Raw genomic sequence first — 16,588 nt, forward strand, 5'->3', positions numbered from 1 at the left:
TATATTTCAAAAAAGTAGCAATTACAATAGCTCTGTACACCAGTACATTTTTATAAGATACTTGCGGTTATGAGTAAAGTTAATACAAATATAACTTGAAACAGTTTTCTTTAAAAAAACCAAAAAACTAATCAGGTTTATTTGTGGTTGATGTTAGGAGTTTCAATAACACAAATAACACATACAATTAAATTTATCATTCAATGACTGGAGATCGTAAGCTAAGGTTTAAAAAAATTCTGCATGAATAACTCATTATGTGAACAAAGATTATTTCATTATATAATTTACTATTTGAACCAACTCTCAAGTAGGAATTAGTACATTTAACTTAACACAGATCTACTCATCTTTGGTAACTACTGGAAAGAGTGCTCTGATCTTATAAACTATTTTAGTACAATCTTATTGAATTTAACATAAATTTTAAAAATGAAGAGAATGGCTAAGCTCAAGTATTAAACTAATTATGGGATTTATTCTATAAATTTATGTCTTAGAATATTTCTTCAAATAAATTGTGTTTTTAAGTTAAAAAAAAAAATCGCTAACAAACATCCTGAAACTATACATCAAATCAACCTTCTATCATGGTAACTTCATGGGAGTTGTAAACTTTCGAAACAAAGCATAGCAAAAAAACGGCATCTTCTTTAGAAGAAGTAAAGCTGCTTAAACCCCTATGTGCTTAACAAGTGTTTGAGTGTGTGGACAAAGCTTAACTATTCAACTGAGCACTTCCCATCCCCCATCAAGTTTCTCTGCCTGGACATACCATGTGATAAGGCTTATCTTTAGATTAAAGGTTGAAAGATTTCTCTGTCTCCTCCTCTTCAAAAGTAATTCCCAGCTGTGACCAGAGAGCTAAAAGCTAAACTTAAATAGTGGAATAAATAGCTTAAAAGTACTGGAAAACTTTAATGCACTCAAATCAGTAAAGTTACTGAGAAGAAACCTTAGAATAGTTAAGCAAAGGTCCTAAACAGTCACTGAAGAATTCATAATCTAGCATATATATATTTATTAAGGGCTGGAAATATTCTTAAAGAGCATTCAGTCGCACATTCTGTCTAATCCATTCACATTTTACTGATGAGTCAAATGAAGTCAAGAAAAACTAAGTATCTTTCTGGACCACTTGGATACATTGCTGCTACTTTAAAACAATGATGAGAACATAAAAGGGCAGGAAAACTAGATTATTGGAAATGGAACAACCAGAACAGAAGTGAGAACAGAAGTGGTAACCAGAGAACTCTGATCTCAATTCCCTATTAAACTGATCATTTACTACATCACAATTCATTTGAATTTAGTGAATTTATTATATCACTATCACATGCAAAAGAAACTACTAGTCTTTACTGTAGATTTGAAAAAGGAACACATATACTGTACTTTTATTCAAATAATCATGTTTTTCAAATTGCACAACACATTTCCATGCTTCTTCGAGAAATGCACTATGTCCTGTGTCATATGTGTGGGCATGTATGTTATTTATATGGGGCTTTAATTGAGAAATAGCAGACTATAACGCACTCAAGAACTTCAAGAAAGGTCATCAAACAAGTTCACTTGTAACAAGTGAACAAGTGTCATTAAGTACAATGGAAGTAAAGAAAGGTGGTATTTCATTTGGAGAAAATGGATAAACAATTCATAAAAAGTACACTTAAGCAGGGGACTGAAAGATTTAAGGAGAGAGACATGGAGAATGTTCCAGGTAAAGAGGACCAAACGAAAACTAAGGGGTTGGAGTGAAAGCTAGCTCTGGTGGCGTAGTGCCTAAGGTATTTGACTGCTAACCAGAAGGCTGGCAGTTTAAACCTACCAGCCACTACTCAGAAGAAAGACAGGGCACTCTACTTCTATAGAGATGTTGTGTTGTTAGGTGCCATCGAGTTGTCTCCAATTCATAACGACCCTATGCACAGCAGAACAAAACACTGCCCGGTCCTGTGCCAGCCTCATGAACCTTGCTATACTTGAGCCCATCATCGCAGGCACTGTGTCTATCCATCTGTTGAGGGCCTTCCCCTTCTTTGTTGACCTTCCACTTTACCAAACATGATACCCTTCTCCAGGGAATGGTTCCTTCTGACAACATGGCCGAAGTAGGTCAGACGAAGTCTGGCCATTCTCATTTCCAAGGAGCATTCTGGCTGCCACTTTCTCCAGGGCAGATTTGTTAGTCCTTTTAGCAGACCATGGTACTCTTAGCATTCTTCTCCAACACCATAACTCAAAAGCATCAACTCTTCTTCCATTTTCCTTATTCACTGTTCAGCTCTCACATGCATATGGGGTAACTGAAAATACCATGGCTTGGGTTAGGTGTACCCTTGTCATCAAGGAAACATCTTTGCTCTTCATCACTTGAAAGTGGTCCTTTGCAGCAGATCTGCCCAATGCAGTATGTCATCCAATGTCTTGACTGCTGCTTCCTTTGGTGTTGACTGTAGAGCCAAGTAATATGAAATACTTGACAACTTCAATCTTTTCTCCATCCACCGTGAAGCTGTTTATTGGTCCAATTGTGAGGATTTTTGTTTTCTTTATGTTGAGGTGTAATCCATCCTGCAGACTGTAGTCTTTAATCGTCATCAGTAAGTGCCTCAAGTCATCCTCACTTTCAGCAAGCAAAGTTGTGTCAGCTGGGTATTTCAGGTTGTTAATGAATCTTCCTCTAATCCTGATGCCATGTTCTTCTTCATATAATCCAGCTTCTTGGATTGTTTGCTCAGCATATAAATTGAATTAAGTATGGTGAAAGGATATAACCTTGACACACTCCCTTCTTGATTTTGAACCACACACTATCCCCTGTTCTGTTCGAACAGCATCCTCCTGGTCTACATACTGGTTCCTCATGAGTGCAATCAAGTATTCTGGAATCCCCACTCTTCTCAATGTTATCCATAATTTGTTATGGCCCACACAATCGAATCTTTTGCATACTCAATAAACATAAGTAAACATCTTTCTGGTATTCTTTGCTTTCAGCTAAGATGCATCTGACATCAGCAATGATATCCCTTGTTCCACATCCTTTTCTGAATCCAACTTGCATTTCTGGAAGCTGTCAATATACTGCTGTAACCATTTATGAATTATCTTCAGTAAGATTTTACTTGCATGTGACATTAATGATATTGTTTGATAATTTCCACATTCTGTGGGATCATCTTTCTTTGGAAGAGGTACATTCTGTAGAGATACTGCCTCGGAAACCCAAGGAGGGGTTGCTCTGAGTTGTAGTCGACTCAATAGCAGTGAGGTTTTTTTTTTTTTTTGTAGTGCACATGGATTATCAGGTGACTGTAAGGAGGCAGAGGTAAGCCACTAACAAGATATGAGAATTTTTGGAGGGTTCTGTATGCCAGGTCAGAGCAATGCTACTTTTTCCCACTGTGTATGACACACATATAAAACATGAAATTGAGTATCCTATTTAAAGAGGCACCAATAAAATGGAAGGTATCCAAGCGAGGGGAGTGAGCTTTCTGGAAAAGAAGTGAGAAAACAAGAAAAACTAGAGAAACTAAAAGCAGAAAAGAACACTTGGAGGATTTTAGTCCTATTCACAAATTTGAAGGGAAGTTAAATTACTGGGGTAAAAAACTTCCTAGTCATTAGAACTTTCCTTCATCAGAATGTACTACTTTAAAATGTGGTAAACTCCCAGGCAAGAGAAGGGTCAAAGCTGAGGCTGGAAGACAATCTCTTACATGTACAACAGAGGTGAGGTTGGTTTCAAAGTCTGTTCCAATCCGAGTCTTATAGTTCTCTTCTATAATTGGAAACTCATTACCTTTGGATAATTTCCTCAAAATGATTCACAGTATAGTATGTAAGTGGATTAACCAATGTTTCCTTCAAACTGAAATTTCCATGTATCAGTACTAGTGTATTAGGTGTGTTTCTGAAAAACTGTAGGCAACCTAAATTTCACATAAATTCTAGATGCCTAAAGACCAAGTTCAGATCCCACTCTGTTACTTAACTATATAACTTTGGAAAAATGACAATGCCTCTAAGCGTTAGGGAGACTCAGACTTGGTATAGTATTTTCTCTTCTTCCAGGATTCTTTTTGGGGGGATGTGTACTGGTGGTTTGGGGAATGACAATGACTGGGTGTCACTAATGTCCTGTGTTCAGAATATTAGCATTTCCCCACTTGAGAGATGTTGATTAGAAGAATTATAAAGTCCTTTTCAAGCTGCAATTTTATAAGGTTTATCATTTAATGATTTTCAGTTAGCAACAGCTTTTCTTACCTAGAGGAACCCTGGTGAACAGTGGTTAATGCTTGGCTGCTAAACGAAAGGTCACTGGCTCAAAACCACCAGCTGCTCCATGTGAGAAAGACTCGGCAATCAACTTCCATAAAGATTCACAGCCTTGGAAACCCCATGGAACAGTTCTACTCTGTCCTACAGGGTCACTATGAGTTGGAATTGACTTGACGGCAGTGGGTTTCTTACCTAAAAACACTGAAACATCTATTCCTTGATATCCTAAGTAGTTAATAATATAGTCCATAACCAAATCCATCTGATAGTTTATAGTCACCAGTGAAAAGGTATAGAGAAGAAGGGGGAAAAAATAGTTTTTAATGCATGAATATCAAGAAATTTGCTTCAATAAAATTCACGATGAGTTGTTGACATTCTCTCTACTCAAGACACTATTAATGAAGTTACAGGTTTAATTTCTACAGCATTTATGTTTTTCCTTACTGTTAATAGGACTGTTACGTATTTAGTGAGAAAGCGCATTTTCATCAAAAGAAAAACATCATTTATAATAGGCATCAGAAATATTAAGTCTTAAAAGAAAATATTAATGTATGGCAATACTTAAAAATTTTAAATTGTTAATGTAAGATAGTTAACTTTGATAAAGATAAGAACTTTAATAAGAAGGAACATGTGGCTTTGGCAAAGGGCCTTATTTTAAGAAATTATATATACAGTTGACCCTTCAGCAATGCAGGGCTTAGAGGTGCCAATGCCCTACACAGTTGAAAATCCACATAAAATTTTTGACTCCCTTAAAACGTAACTCTTAATAGCCTACTGTTGACTGAAAGCCTTACTGATAAGTGATTAATTCAGTTCTTGCTGTACAGTTATTAGATTTCCACATCAGGACACTCACACACAGATACAACAGGTAAGTTTATTAATTACACAGCATGACTACTATTAACTATTCATTAAGCGGTAGTGGAGCATCATACAGGTCTTCCGTCCTCCTAAGCTTCACACTGAATAGGCTGAGTAAGAGGAAAAAGAGAAAAGGTTAGTCGAGTGGTCTCAGGGTGGCAGAGGCAGAAGAAGTGGAGGAAACGGAAGAGGAGGCAAGAGAGGTAGGCATACTCGGTGTAACTTTATGGAAATACATTGTAATTTCTGTCTAACTTTTATATTTGTCATTTCTCTAAAACTGTTTCTATATGCTTTAGTTTCAGTGTCTACATCTTAGAAGGGTCCATGTTGTAAGAGATATCAAAAGCAGTGATGAATAATCAGAACTCTTCCACCGGACTGTCTAACGTTAGTTTGTTTTCTGGCAGTGCTTTTTCTATATATATCTTCTTCCTCATTGTCTGGCATCAAGTTATCTCCATCAAATCATCTTCCATTAATTTCCCTGATGTAGTGACTATTAAGAAGGAGCTCTGATAGCACAGTGCCTAAGGTATCTGATTACTAATCAGATTGATGGCTTAAACCCACCAGCCACTCTGTGGAAGCAAGACTGGGCAATCCATTCCCATAAAAATTCACTACCTCAGAAACACAATGGGGGTCACTAAGAGTAGGAATCAACTTGACAGCAGTGGGTTTGGGTTTTTTTTTTGTTTGTTTAATGACTATTAGCTCTCAAATCTCTCCAAGATGCATATAATCTGCATACAAGTGGACCCACACAGTTCATGCCTGTGTTGTTCAAGGGTCAACTGTATGTGTATTTATTTTTAAAATGTTATTTCGTATTTATTATTTAAAAAAATATATTATACACACACACACACACAAGTTTTAGGAAACTTTGAAACAGAGAACCAAAATTACCATCTGAATTTTGATTTATCTTTGACATTTCCACATACAGAAAAGAAGTCAAGAATTATAGAATACTGTTTTTGCCACATTAGATTGTTCACTTTAAGACTTAAAAGATATATATTACCCTCAAATCTCTGGCTTCAATACTTCTGCGTAAACTGAATTTTTTTTTTTAATCTCAGTGATGCCATCAGCACTTATTTCCAGAAGAACAGATTGCTAACATCCTTTTATATAAACAACAGAGACAATAACATTACATAAAAGATTAGAGTTCATTAACTTTTAGTATTTGGTCTTAATAGGATAGATTCTTAGATAGTTAGGATTTATAATTTTATTGTACTTTCATTAGGACTTTTACTGGAAAATAGTCTTATGACTATAGTATATAAAACAATAATTCTGCAATGTACAAAGAAATGTTTAAATTTAAGACTCTTCATGTTTACCGATACAAAATCTCAAAGAAAAAAAAGATCATCTCTTATGTGTTTATATGACATAATTTAATGGCCTGTATAATACCCAAGGAACCATATTCTTTAAAACAGAGTAAATACACTTCTAATGTAATTATCTTAAAAAAAAAAAAAAGAGAGAGAGAGAAAACTATTTTTCAAAGCTCAAGAAATATAAGTAAATCCTTATTGCAATTAAACGTAATTTCACAATTTGTTACAAATTACTAGTAAATTCTCTAAGACAATATAAATACAAAAGACACATAGTTTTAAAATGTTCAAGAATAAGAAAATCAGATAAACAAGAATCAATCCACAACAAATCACTATTTAATTTCCTAAAATTATATAATTTAACAATTTTATGAGGGATATGAAGTACTGATAAATTATTCTTTGAATACTCTAAAGTACCTGAGATAGAGAACATAAAAGGGGTTGATGCTGGAAGAAAGTAAGCAGTAAAATTAAGCTTATGCAGAAGTGAATCTTCCACTTCAAAATACCAAAAAACACATGCCTGTTTGACTAAAGCTAAGAGATGATACTTTAATACAGGCTTAGGAAATACAGAAAAGCAAACTCCACAACCATGAAAGCAATAACCTACCATTTGTTTATGTTTTTATGGCTCAAAGGGTCAGAAAGGAGGAGATAGTTTGTAATTCTTTGGCAGAGATAAAATGTAATCTACTATATAGAACTTCAGATTTCAAGGAAAACACCTTCAAATTCAGCAGCTAACAGCTTGTCTCTATTTGCTGTCACTCTAGATCAGAGAAACCCACACTTTTTTCTTTCCTGGCCCCCCCCTTCAGTTACACTTGAGCTCTCTGACTGAAAAGGTCTGGAACAGATTAAAGTCGGCCACAAAATAAAAAGCTCTGGCATGTTGTCAAAGCCTGTCTGGAATATACATACACAGTGGGCCCAAAAAGGGAAACTAAAAGCAGTAAAAAAAACTTTATGAAACTTTTTTCGGTATATCTAATTGTATGCTTATGTGTACGTATGTAATAGAAGTAGGGAAGGAATATTTTTTTTGTTTCAGTACTTCCACTTAAAACAAAAGTCCAATCTGTGTAACTAACAGACCTACTTAAGGCCACATAAAGTCATTTAATTTCAATGTTCTAATTGAAAATCTTTAATTAAAAAAAGCTCTGGTCTAGTACTTGATTTCTGGAGTTTGCTGTTGCTGTTTGTTGTTATGTGTCGTCAAGTCAGACCCCATCCATCCTTCCATTCATTAAATTTTCTTTGTATGATCATACTACTAACTTGCTTTGTATTGTAAGAAAATCAATGTTAGACACTCATCCTAACTAGGCTTACTTTATTAGGTAAACTCTCAAAAAACCAAACTCACAGCCGTCGAGCTGGACCTGACTCATAGCGACCCCTCCTTGGGTTTCCGAGGCAGTATCATTACAGAAGTAGATTGCCCAACCTTCCGTCCAAGGAGTGGCTAGTGGGTTTGAACCACCAGCCTTCTGGTTAGCAGTCAAGTGCCTTCTAACACTGAGGAAAAAACCACAGCAACATTTATTTAAATTTTCAAAACGTGGACAAATCATCATTTCATGAAAAATGATTTTAAGGAAACACAGCTATTATCTTTCCAGTCCCTACAAATACCAGTATTTATTATCTAACTAATTTAGTTTCCATTTTCAACTACAAGGTCTTACTCAAGTATTAAATAGAATCTGAAGTTGCGAATTACATGGCACATTACTTTTCAACACCCAAACGGGTCTGAAACTCAAAAGGCTAGTATTTAACCCAAACTGGGTTATCTGTCAGAATGATGGTCTCTGGCCTGACCCAACCTTTGACTTTACTTGAATAAGGGGCTCAATCAGTCCATAAAGCCAACCAGTTAGTCAGTCTGGGACAAAGCCAAATACTGGAATTTTTTTTTAAGGTTTAAATAAAGACATGAGAATTGTTCATAATGTTCCCGACAAGTAAGTTATTTTCTCCAACTAGTTGTGGGTAGAATTTTTCTTTTACTTTTTTTCCCCAGAGTTGTGTTTTGATGGCATCCACAGAGTTAATTCCTCTTTCCTGTAAGAGCCCCACAGTTGTTGTTAGGTCAACCCCTGTAAAGCTTCAAAGGTTCCGCGTCCCCTCAGCCCGATCTACTCACTGATCTGCACACTGTTTTCATTTAGCTGCCTCCAGTCCAAGACGAAAGCTTTAAAACCACAATGATCTGCTCCTTTTTAGATTCATTTTTCCATAGCTTTGAAAAAATATCTCCGAACCCCAACGAAAAACTGAAAACAGTGGAAAAAATATGGATAAAAAGGCACCAAAGAACTGGCATATCCTTTCCAAAATGTACACATTTTGGGAGCAGAGGATTTCTTTGCACAAAAGGTGATTCAGCCATGTGATGTGGGGAGGAACAGGGCTTGCTTTTTATTTCCAAAATGAAAGAGAAAGAAAAGGACCTATACTTAAAAAAATTTAAAAAAAAAAAAAAAAGGTCAGAAGAGAAGAGAGAAACAATGCTTTCGCTGGATCATCTCTAGGGTGATGTGTCTTCCCCCACCCTCAGGATGGGAAACACTGAAATACTTAGGCATGGGATGGTATTCATCACTCTCAGAAGTTAAGCATAAGCAGACAAAAGCTGGTATTCCAGGTCTGAGATGTGGTGTGAGTCTGATTATTATTGCAGCTAGAAAGACCATTTTAACCAAGACCACTGTGTCTCACAAAAATGTGAAAAGAAAGCCACCATAACATCCTCCCACCCCCATCTCAAGGAGCCCAGACTAAAAAAGCTGACTTAGACCTGAATTTCTCAAGTTTAAAGTGAGAGGTATAAAAATAGTACTGGGAAATGTTGGGTGGGCAGTTATTTTTACTATTATAAAACAATGCAATTTTATTTAAATGTACCTTCCCAATATACACACAAAAAGAAAAAAGTAATCAAAAATATCTAAAAAGGTTTTGAGATGAACCTTTACCAAAACGAGGGTCAAGCCTTGGGTCTAGCCAAGAGGTGGTCTTGTTCTTATGGTTTATATAGTAAATTTCTCCATCCTGAGTCATGGCTTGTTCCCATCCATCAGGAAGAGGACCTATAATACAGAAAAAAAATCACGGTTGGTTTTTATTTGGTGCAGCTAAAAAAAAAGTGGGAAGGATACTAATTTAAAAAGAAAAGACATCTTGACATAAAACAAAGCATTAGAACAGATTTAAGTATGTGTTCAGAGAAGAAAGGTAAACCTATATGCCTGATTCTTCTCCACTAAAAAGAAACCACCATGTAATAAAATTAATATCCCCAAAGACAAACATGGAGAAGAAAAGTCAGTTTTCAAAAAATTCTTTTGGAAGTCAAGACTTAAATAATTTTCATTCTTGTTAGTACAAGGCATGGAGGTGTTGTGGCTCAAGGACTACTCTCAATCCAAATGTTGTGGTAACAGTATTTTCCTAAGGGCTCCAAGGTTTTTTAATAATGAATATATGCATGTGTTTTTGGACTCTCTAAATAAGCATTCTATTCAATATAATGCACAAGTTAGCCAAGCCTGCCGAGTTCCATACATTTCCCATATTTATGTGACTGGCTCATACCAAGAAACTTCTAACAGAAAAACCTGTAGTCCAAAGAAGCTTCTTTTATTTATTTATTCCAAAAAGCTTATTTTTAAGCAGACCAGAAATTGCTAATAGGTGGGGATGGTGGCTGGAAGTTTAAGTTTGTCAGAGAATTAGAATGGAAAAGGGTAAGAGCTAAAGTTGTTAGAAGGCACATTTCTCAGGAAGGAGAAGGTCCCATTTTAAAGCTGTAGAGTAAGGAAACAATAACTGGGAGACAAGACTAAAGAATATAGTAAGTCAGGGCTAAGAATATAGAAGATGATTTTTCTATCTTTATTAAGTTAGCAGGACAAAGATGTGGCAGGCTGCTTCCATAAAGATTTACAACTTTGGAAACCCTATAGGACAGTTCTACTACGTCCTATAGGGTTGCTGTGAGTCACAATCAACTTGACAGCAATAGGGTTGGTTTGGGTTTGTTTATCAGGTTAGGAAAGCAAGACAAGTGCTTTGGAGAGGTAATAGCAATGAAAAGTGAGGCCTAGCATAAATTCAAACTTATTTGGTCCTCATACCCTTGCACCCTCTCCTCCTTTCCCATCACCACCAGGAGTCAGGAAAGGCAAGTATAAATTGAAAAGTCTGAGTACATGCCTTAAACCCGTGCACTAACATGAACTTAGCTAGTGTGTGCCAATCACTATCCTAAATATATTATATCTCATTTAATCCTTACAATAACCAATGACATTGGCAGGTAACTTTTCACCAGTATTATTGTTGTATAATGTTAATAAAATCCTTGTGTCACAGAATTCATATTCTCATCAGAAGAACAAATATATATAAATATATAAAATGTCAACTAACAGTAAGAGCAATAAAACAAACAAAAAAAGGTAAAGCAGAATGAACACACAGAGAAAATGGGAAATGATCTATTAGAAATGGGGACCAAGAAGGGTTACACTGAGGTGGTGAGCTTTAAGTTGAGTCAAGCTCAAGTGTGTGAAGGGTGAACTGGGGCAAAAGCCAATTCCAGACAGGGGAACAGGATGCCAGTGTGGATGGGGCAGAAAAAGCAAGGAATAGATGATTCACTTTACTTTTTATTATGATCAATACTTTACCAGAAAACATTTAATCATTTCAACCAGCTGGTTAAAACTTTCTAAAACACTGATGTTGTTGTTGTTATGTGCTGTTGAATAGGACCCGACTCATAGCGACCCCTCCTTGGGTTTCCGAGGTGCTATCACTACGGAAGTAGACTGCCCCATCTTCCTTCCCAGTAGTGGCTGATAGTGATTCCCCAAACTCATGGACAACCACTAGACAAGTGAGAACAGGTCAATACACATTTTTATCCTGATTCACTTTTACATCCTTTAAGGATAGATACGGAAAAGATGTGGGAATTTTTCAAGGCTGGGTTCTCAAGCCTGACCGAAGTTTTTGAGAAAGAAGAGAAGATAAATAGACCCTGTCTCAGGAAAGTAGAAAGAAAATGTTCAGCATTTTGATGAAATATAAGGAGGGTGAGATATTTGAATTAGGACAGCAGAAGATCAAGTGTAGGCTATGATTAAAACAATTTATAAATAGAGTTACTTATCTTGGAGAAAATAAATTTTTATGTAGAATTTTTTTTTTGATAGTACTTGTTGATTGAGAACTTATCTACTATAGCAAATAGTGACTTCCTGCAATATTTTTAAAACAAATAAAATAACCCATGTTATAATAGTGAAGGTGACTCAACATCAATTTCCTGCTCTTGCCTAAGGACCCTCTTGAATTAGTAATGACTGACTAAAACCATCTGCAATGTTTAATCAAACAAGAAAGTCTTGATTAACTACATCACAAGCTAGAAGATCAACCTTTCCCTCTCACCTGCCCCACATTCAGAATAAAAAAGTCATCAGGACACTGAAAGTTTATGAAACACACCCTGATGAGTGGCTCAAAGTACAAGGCCATCACGAGGTACTTAGAAAGTAATAGGAAAGAGTATAGTCGATTACCTTTTGAAGTAATTTAAGTCTAAAATCTTGACCAATTTCAGTTTTGAAAGTCTGGTCTCTTGTATTTATGATGAATCACAAATTGTTACTACTCTGTGCAAGATACCATTTTACAAATATTAACTCATTTAACTATTCAATGATGTAGGTGTTTTTACAGTAAAACCTGTGTAAGACAAAAAGGAAAATTCAAATATTTTCCACTAAAATGAGTGAAAGAAAAAGTATAAAGACTGCACCTTGCCAAAGGCAGAAAACCTGTAAGACCTGGAAAAACAAGGCAATCCCATTGAGTTCCAGCTCCACAGGTTTCACTGTACAGTAAGTCCCCAAAGTACAATGTCTGGCTTACAGACAACTCATACTTGTGCCTTTAATGTTGTATAAATTCACCCTCACTTTGAAAGGGCTGAAACAACCCCCTACTGGCAATAAATTCTTCATCACAGGGTAACTAGCAAGTGCAACTTTTAAAACACTGAAAAGGCATTACTTTAAAACATCATTTGCATTTGTTCTTCAGATGAAATGTTAATGTGTATTGTCACTTTTCCATGACTAAATTTCAGCAACAGTCTCCAAATCGGTCTTAACCAATTCCAATGTTAAACCTTTTATGGACCAAAAGAACACCTTGCCTCATTTCCTTTGAGGAAGTTGTTCTCTGACTCAGGGCTTTCAATGGCTCCCTGAAGCCACTGAAAAAACTTTCGGTGAGTTATTCTGTATTCTCTAGAGTTAGGCATTACATAGCACTGCATAGGTCCTGAAAGCATCCAACATTCTAGGCTGTACCTATTCCTGAAAGATCATTTCACACCTCTCCTCAGTCTTCTTTCAGCCCCTCACCAGGCCCTTCACACGTGTAATGCTCCCTACAGGAATTAATCTTGCCACCCCTTTATACAGCTAATTCCAAGTTATTCCTAGTTTATTCAAATGCTATTTCCTCATGAAGGCCTTGACTATGTATAGCTCCCTTTTCTATTGCATCAGGTGCTTTCTCTTTGGTGAGATGATTCTATCAACTTTAATTACTACTCAGTCAATGTTAGTCCTTCTGGCTGCACAGCTGGTTCACACCTGTCCTTCCAGTACTTAGCAGGTGTGATTCTTATAGAACTTCCTGGGGATCTTGTTAAAATGTAGATTCTGATTCCCTATAGCTGGTATGGAAATGCAAACTCCCAGCAGGGGGGGTCAAACAGAAGCAAATGGTTTAAAGCCTTTAGTGCCATGCATTTTCCACCTCTACATATATATCCCTAATGCATCCATCCTCTAATCTGTCTCCTCCTCCCAGCTCCCATCACTTTCTATCCACTGAAATTCTACTCTATGCTCATGCTATATCCTTGTGAAGCTTTTCCCAATTCTGTCCCACTTACAAGAATCTACCCCACCTGTGCACTGAAATTTTACTTGTTTTGAATTTAGGGGTACTTATTTCAATAGTGAAGAGCTCTAGTGGAGTAGTGTAAGGCATCTGGCAGCTAACCAAAAGGTCAGTGGTTCAAATCCACCAGCCATCCCACAGAAGAAAGATGAGGCAGACTGCTTACGTAAATTTATAGCCGTGGAAACCAAATGAGGTCTATATGAATCGGTATCAACTTGATAGCAGTGAATTTGGTTCTGAGTATTACATAGTGTTCTGTATTTACTCTTTTAGATTTGGATTTAACTATAGGCTACGTAGTATTATAGGAAGAATTTATATTCAAGTCCTACTGTATAGAGAAAGAGTTCATTTTTTTGAGTGGGTATGCTCAATTGTGCAAGGTTACTCAGGACGAAGGTAGCAACATTTAAGAGAAACTATCACCGAGTGATTCATAAAGTTTTCCAGTATTGTATCAGACAGTATTTCACTGCTATTCATAAAGTTTTCAATGGCCGATTTTTTCCGAAGCAGATGGCCCCATCCTTCTTCCCAGTCTGTCTTAGTCTAGAAGCTCTGCTGAAACCTGTTCACCATGGGTGATCCTGCTGGTAGTTGAAATACTAGTGGTATAACCTTCAGCCTCACAGCAACATGCAAACCACCACAGTACAACAAACTGATAGATGAATGGTAAATGAACAATTCTGTCCTGGAGGAACTGCAGCTGGAATGCTCCTTGGAAGTGAGAATGGCCAGACTTCATCCCACCTGCTTTGGTCATGCTGTCAGAAGGGACCAGTCCCTGGAGGATTTCATGCTTAGCAGAGGGTCACTGAAAAAAAGGAAGACCCTCAAGGTGATGACTGACACAGTGGCTGCAACAATGTGCTCAAGTATAGCAAGGATTGTGAGAATGGCGATGGACTGGGCAATGTTTTCATTCTGTTGTACACAGGGTCACTATAAGTTGAAGCTGACTTGACGGCACCTAACAACAACATTATCACCAAGTTACTTTGTGATACTTTGGTCTGCACATTTTAAATTGTGATTTTCAAGATATATGTGAACTAAAATATATTTACCTTTGATTCTTCTACAGTTTTGTTTCCAAAGAAGAAAGTCTTCCATCAACATAAACATTTTATTTTCACATGCTTGACCTTGGAAGGTTAAGCAATCCCTCAATGAAAGTTCTCCCTATACTATTAACTTTTCAGGTAGACCCAATTGCAAATATGGTCATGTACAAATCTGGGGAACTTTTAAGTATTATTATCACTAACTTTTTTTGTTGCTTCAATTAACAAAACACAAGTTGAAGTGTGTAGAAACATATTTAAGGAAGAAAAACCATCCAGATTTATTTACTTATTTATTTATTTATTTTATTTATTTATTTTAAAAGGATTTCTTTACTGACTTCCAGAGTAACAGCTTCATTCTCAGGGTGAAAAATGACCTGAAGCTTGTAGCTCTGAGACATGAGCTTGGACTATGTCTTTTTTGTGGACTGGCATGGAAGCTGGAAACCCAAAATAACTGTAAGTATACTCATACAAATCTGTTTCAGGCAACCAAATGCAAGATAGTGTGGTAAATCCATTTCTCTTTTTTTCTCTTAAGTTCAGGTGTTCTCCTATGTCTTATAGGCATCTAGAAGAGTCTTCTGCCAATCTGCTACAACAGTCTGATGAGTCCAAAGCCTTCTGGACTCCAATGGGCAGTGTAGATTACACAAATCCCTGGACCATACATTTGAAGGCTCAGGTTGCCAACTCTAGCACTGCTACTTACCTGCATTTTACTCACTAGCATACTGTGTGACTCAACCATTGTGCACAAACCCCCTTTATAGCAGATACTTCACTATACCTTAATCACATGCTTCTCTCCTTAGCAAGATCTAAACTTTTGGAAGTAGGAAACTTTAACTTCTGTCCTGTATCCCCAGGACTTACCACTGCCACAGCACACAACCATAATTTGCTGAGCTGAAATAATTAAGTACTTATCTGTAGGAAGAATGATCGGTTTTATTAAAGTCATAATCTCTCAGATCCCTAGTGTTTGCTTTTATAAATCATAGATTTTTAATGAAGTATTTATTTATATAATATTTACTTTGCAGGACTGCTGTATGGAATAAAATCTCATGAAATGATGAAGTAATTCATATATGTTATACAGCCAGTAAAGATTTTATTCCATCCTAAAATAGGAATACACCTCAGCAAAGTTTACCTCTAATGTTATTTCTCTGGTTTTACATTTAAACCATTCAAACCATTTTAACACCTTCTACTGCATACTATTGGCATCACTGGAAACTTGTTAGAAATGTAGACTCTCAGGTCCGACTCCAAACCTAATGAATCTGAATGTGCATTCCAACCAATCCCAAGGGGATTCCTCTACACAACACAATTTGAGAAGCGGCACTCCTAGGAAGGCTAGGCAATCTACTTCCATAGAAAACCCAAGGTGCGGTTGCTGAGTCAGATCTGAATCCACGGCAGTGAGTTTGGTTGGGTTGGCTGACTTTCAATATAGAAAACTAATTAAGGCTTGTTTGTTTTAATAAACTTTTTAATAAACTACAATTAACAGAAACTTTGCCAATACAGAAAAGGTATCGTTCATTAGATGAGGTGAGCAATTAAAAAATCACATCTGATGTATTACATAGGAAATTAAGTATTATTTTAGCCTCATAATAAACTTTAGACAAACAGCAAGCATAGTTTAGAGAAAACTACAAAGGGTTTGGATTCAAACACACTTGAGTTCAAATCTTGGAACCAGTATTTATTAGCTTTGTAACCTTGGGCAAATTCCTTAACTTGTTTAATGCTCCCTTTCCTTATCTATAAAATGGAGATGAACACTATCTCAATAGACTGCTGAGATTAAAGGAGAAAGTGTTTGATATAGGGTCGTTGTTGTTGCTGTTGTTAAGTGCCATGGAGTCGTTTCCGACTCATAGCGACCCCATGCACAGCAGAACAAAACACTGCCCGATCCCGCGCCAGCCCCACAATCCCTGCTATACTTGAGCCCATCAT

The 16,588-nt window shown here is 36.5% G+C and overlaps 1 protein-coding gene across 1 annotated transcript in view; it reads right to left on the minus strand.

The window, feature by feature from the left end:
• The window catches only part of YAP1 (Yes1 associated transcriptional regulator), a 152,845-nt gene that overhangs the window by 30,920 nt on the left and 105,337 nt on the right, over positions 1–16,588 (minus strand). Inside the window, exon 4 of the mRNA XM_007946016.2 lies at positions 9,527–9,640. Within this exon, the coding sequence (XP_007944207.1) occupies positions 9,527–9,640 (114 nt within the window). The remainder of the gene's footprint in view (positions 1–9,526; positions 9,641–16,588) is intronic.

Source organism: Orycteropus afer, unplaced genomic scaffold (genome assembly GCF_000298275.1).
Source record: "Orycteropus afer afer isolate SDZICR_OR568_19922 unplaced genomic scaffold, OryAfe1.0 scaffold00147, whole genome shotgun sequence".
NCBI classification, from domain to species: Eukaryota; Metazoa; Chordata; class Mammalia; order Tubulidentata; family Orycteropodidae; genus Orycteropus; species Orycteropus afer.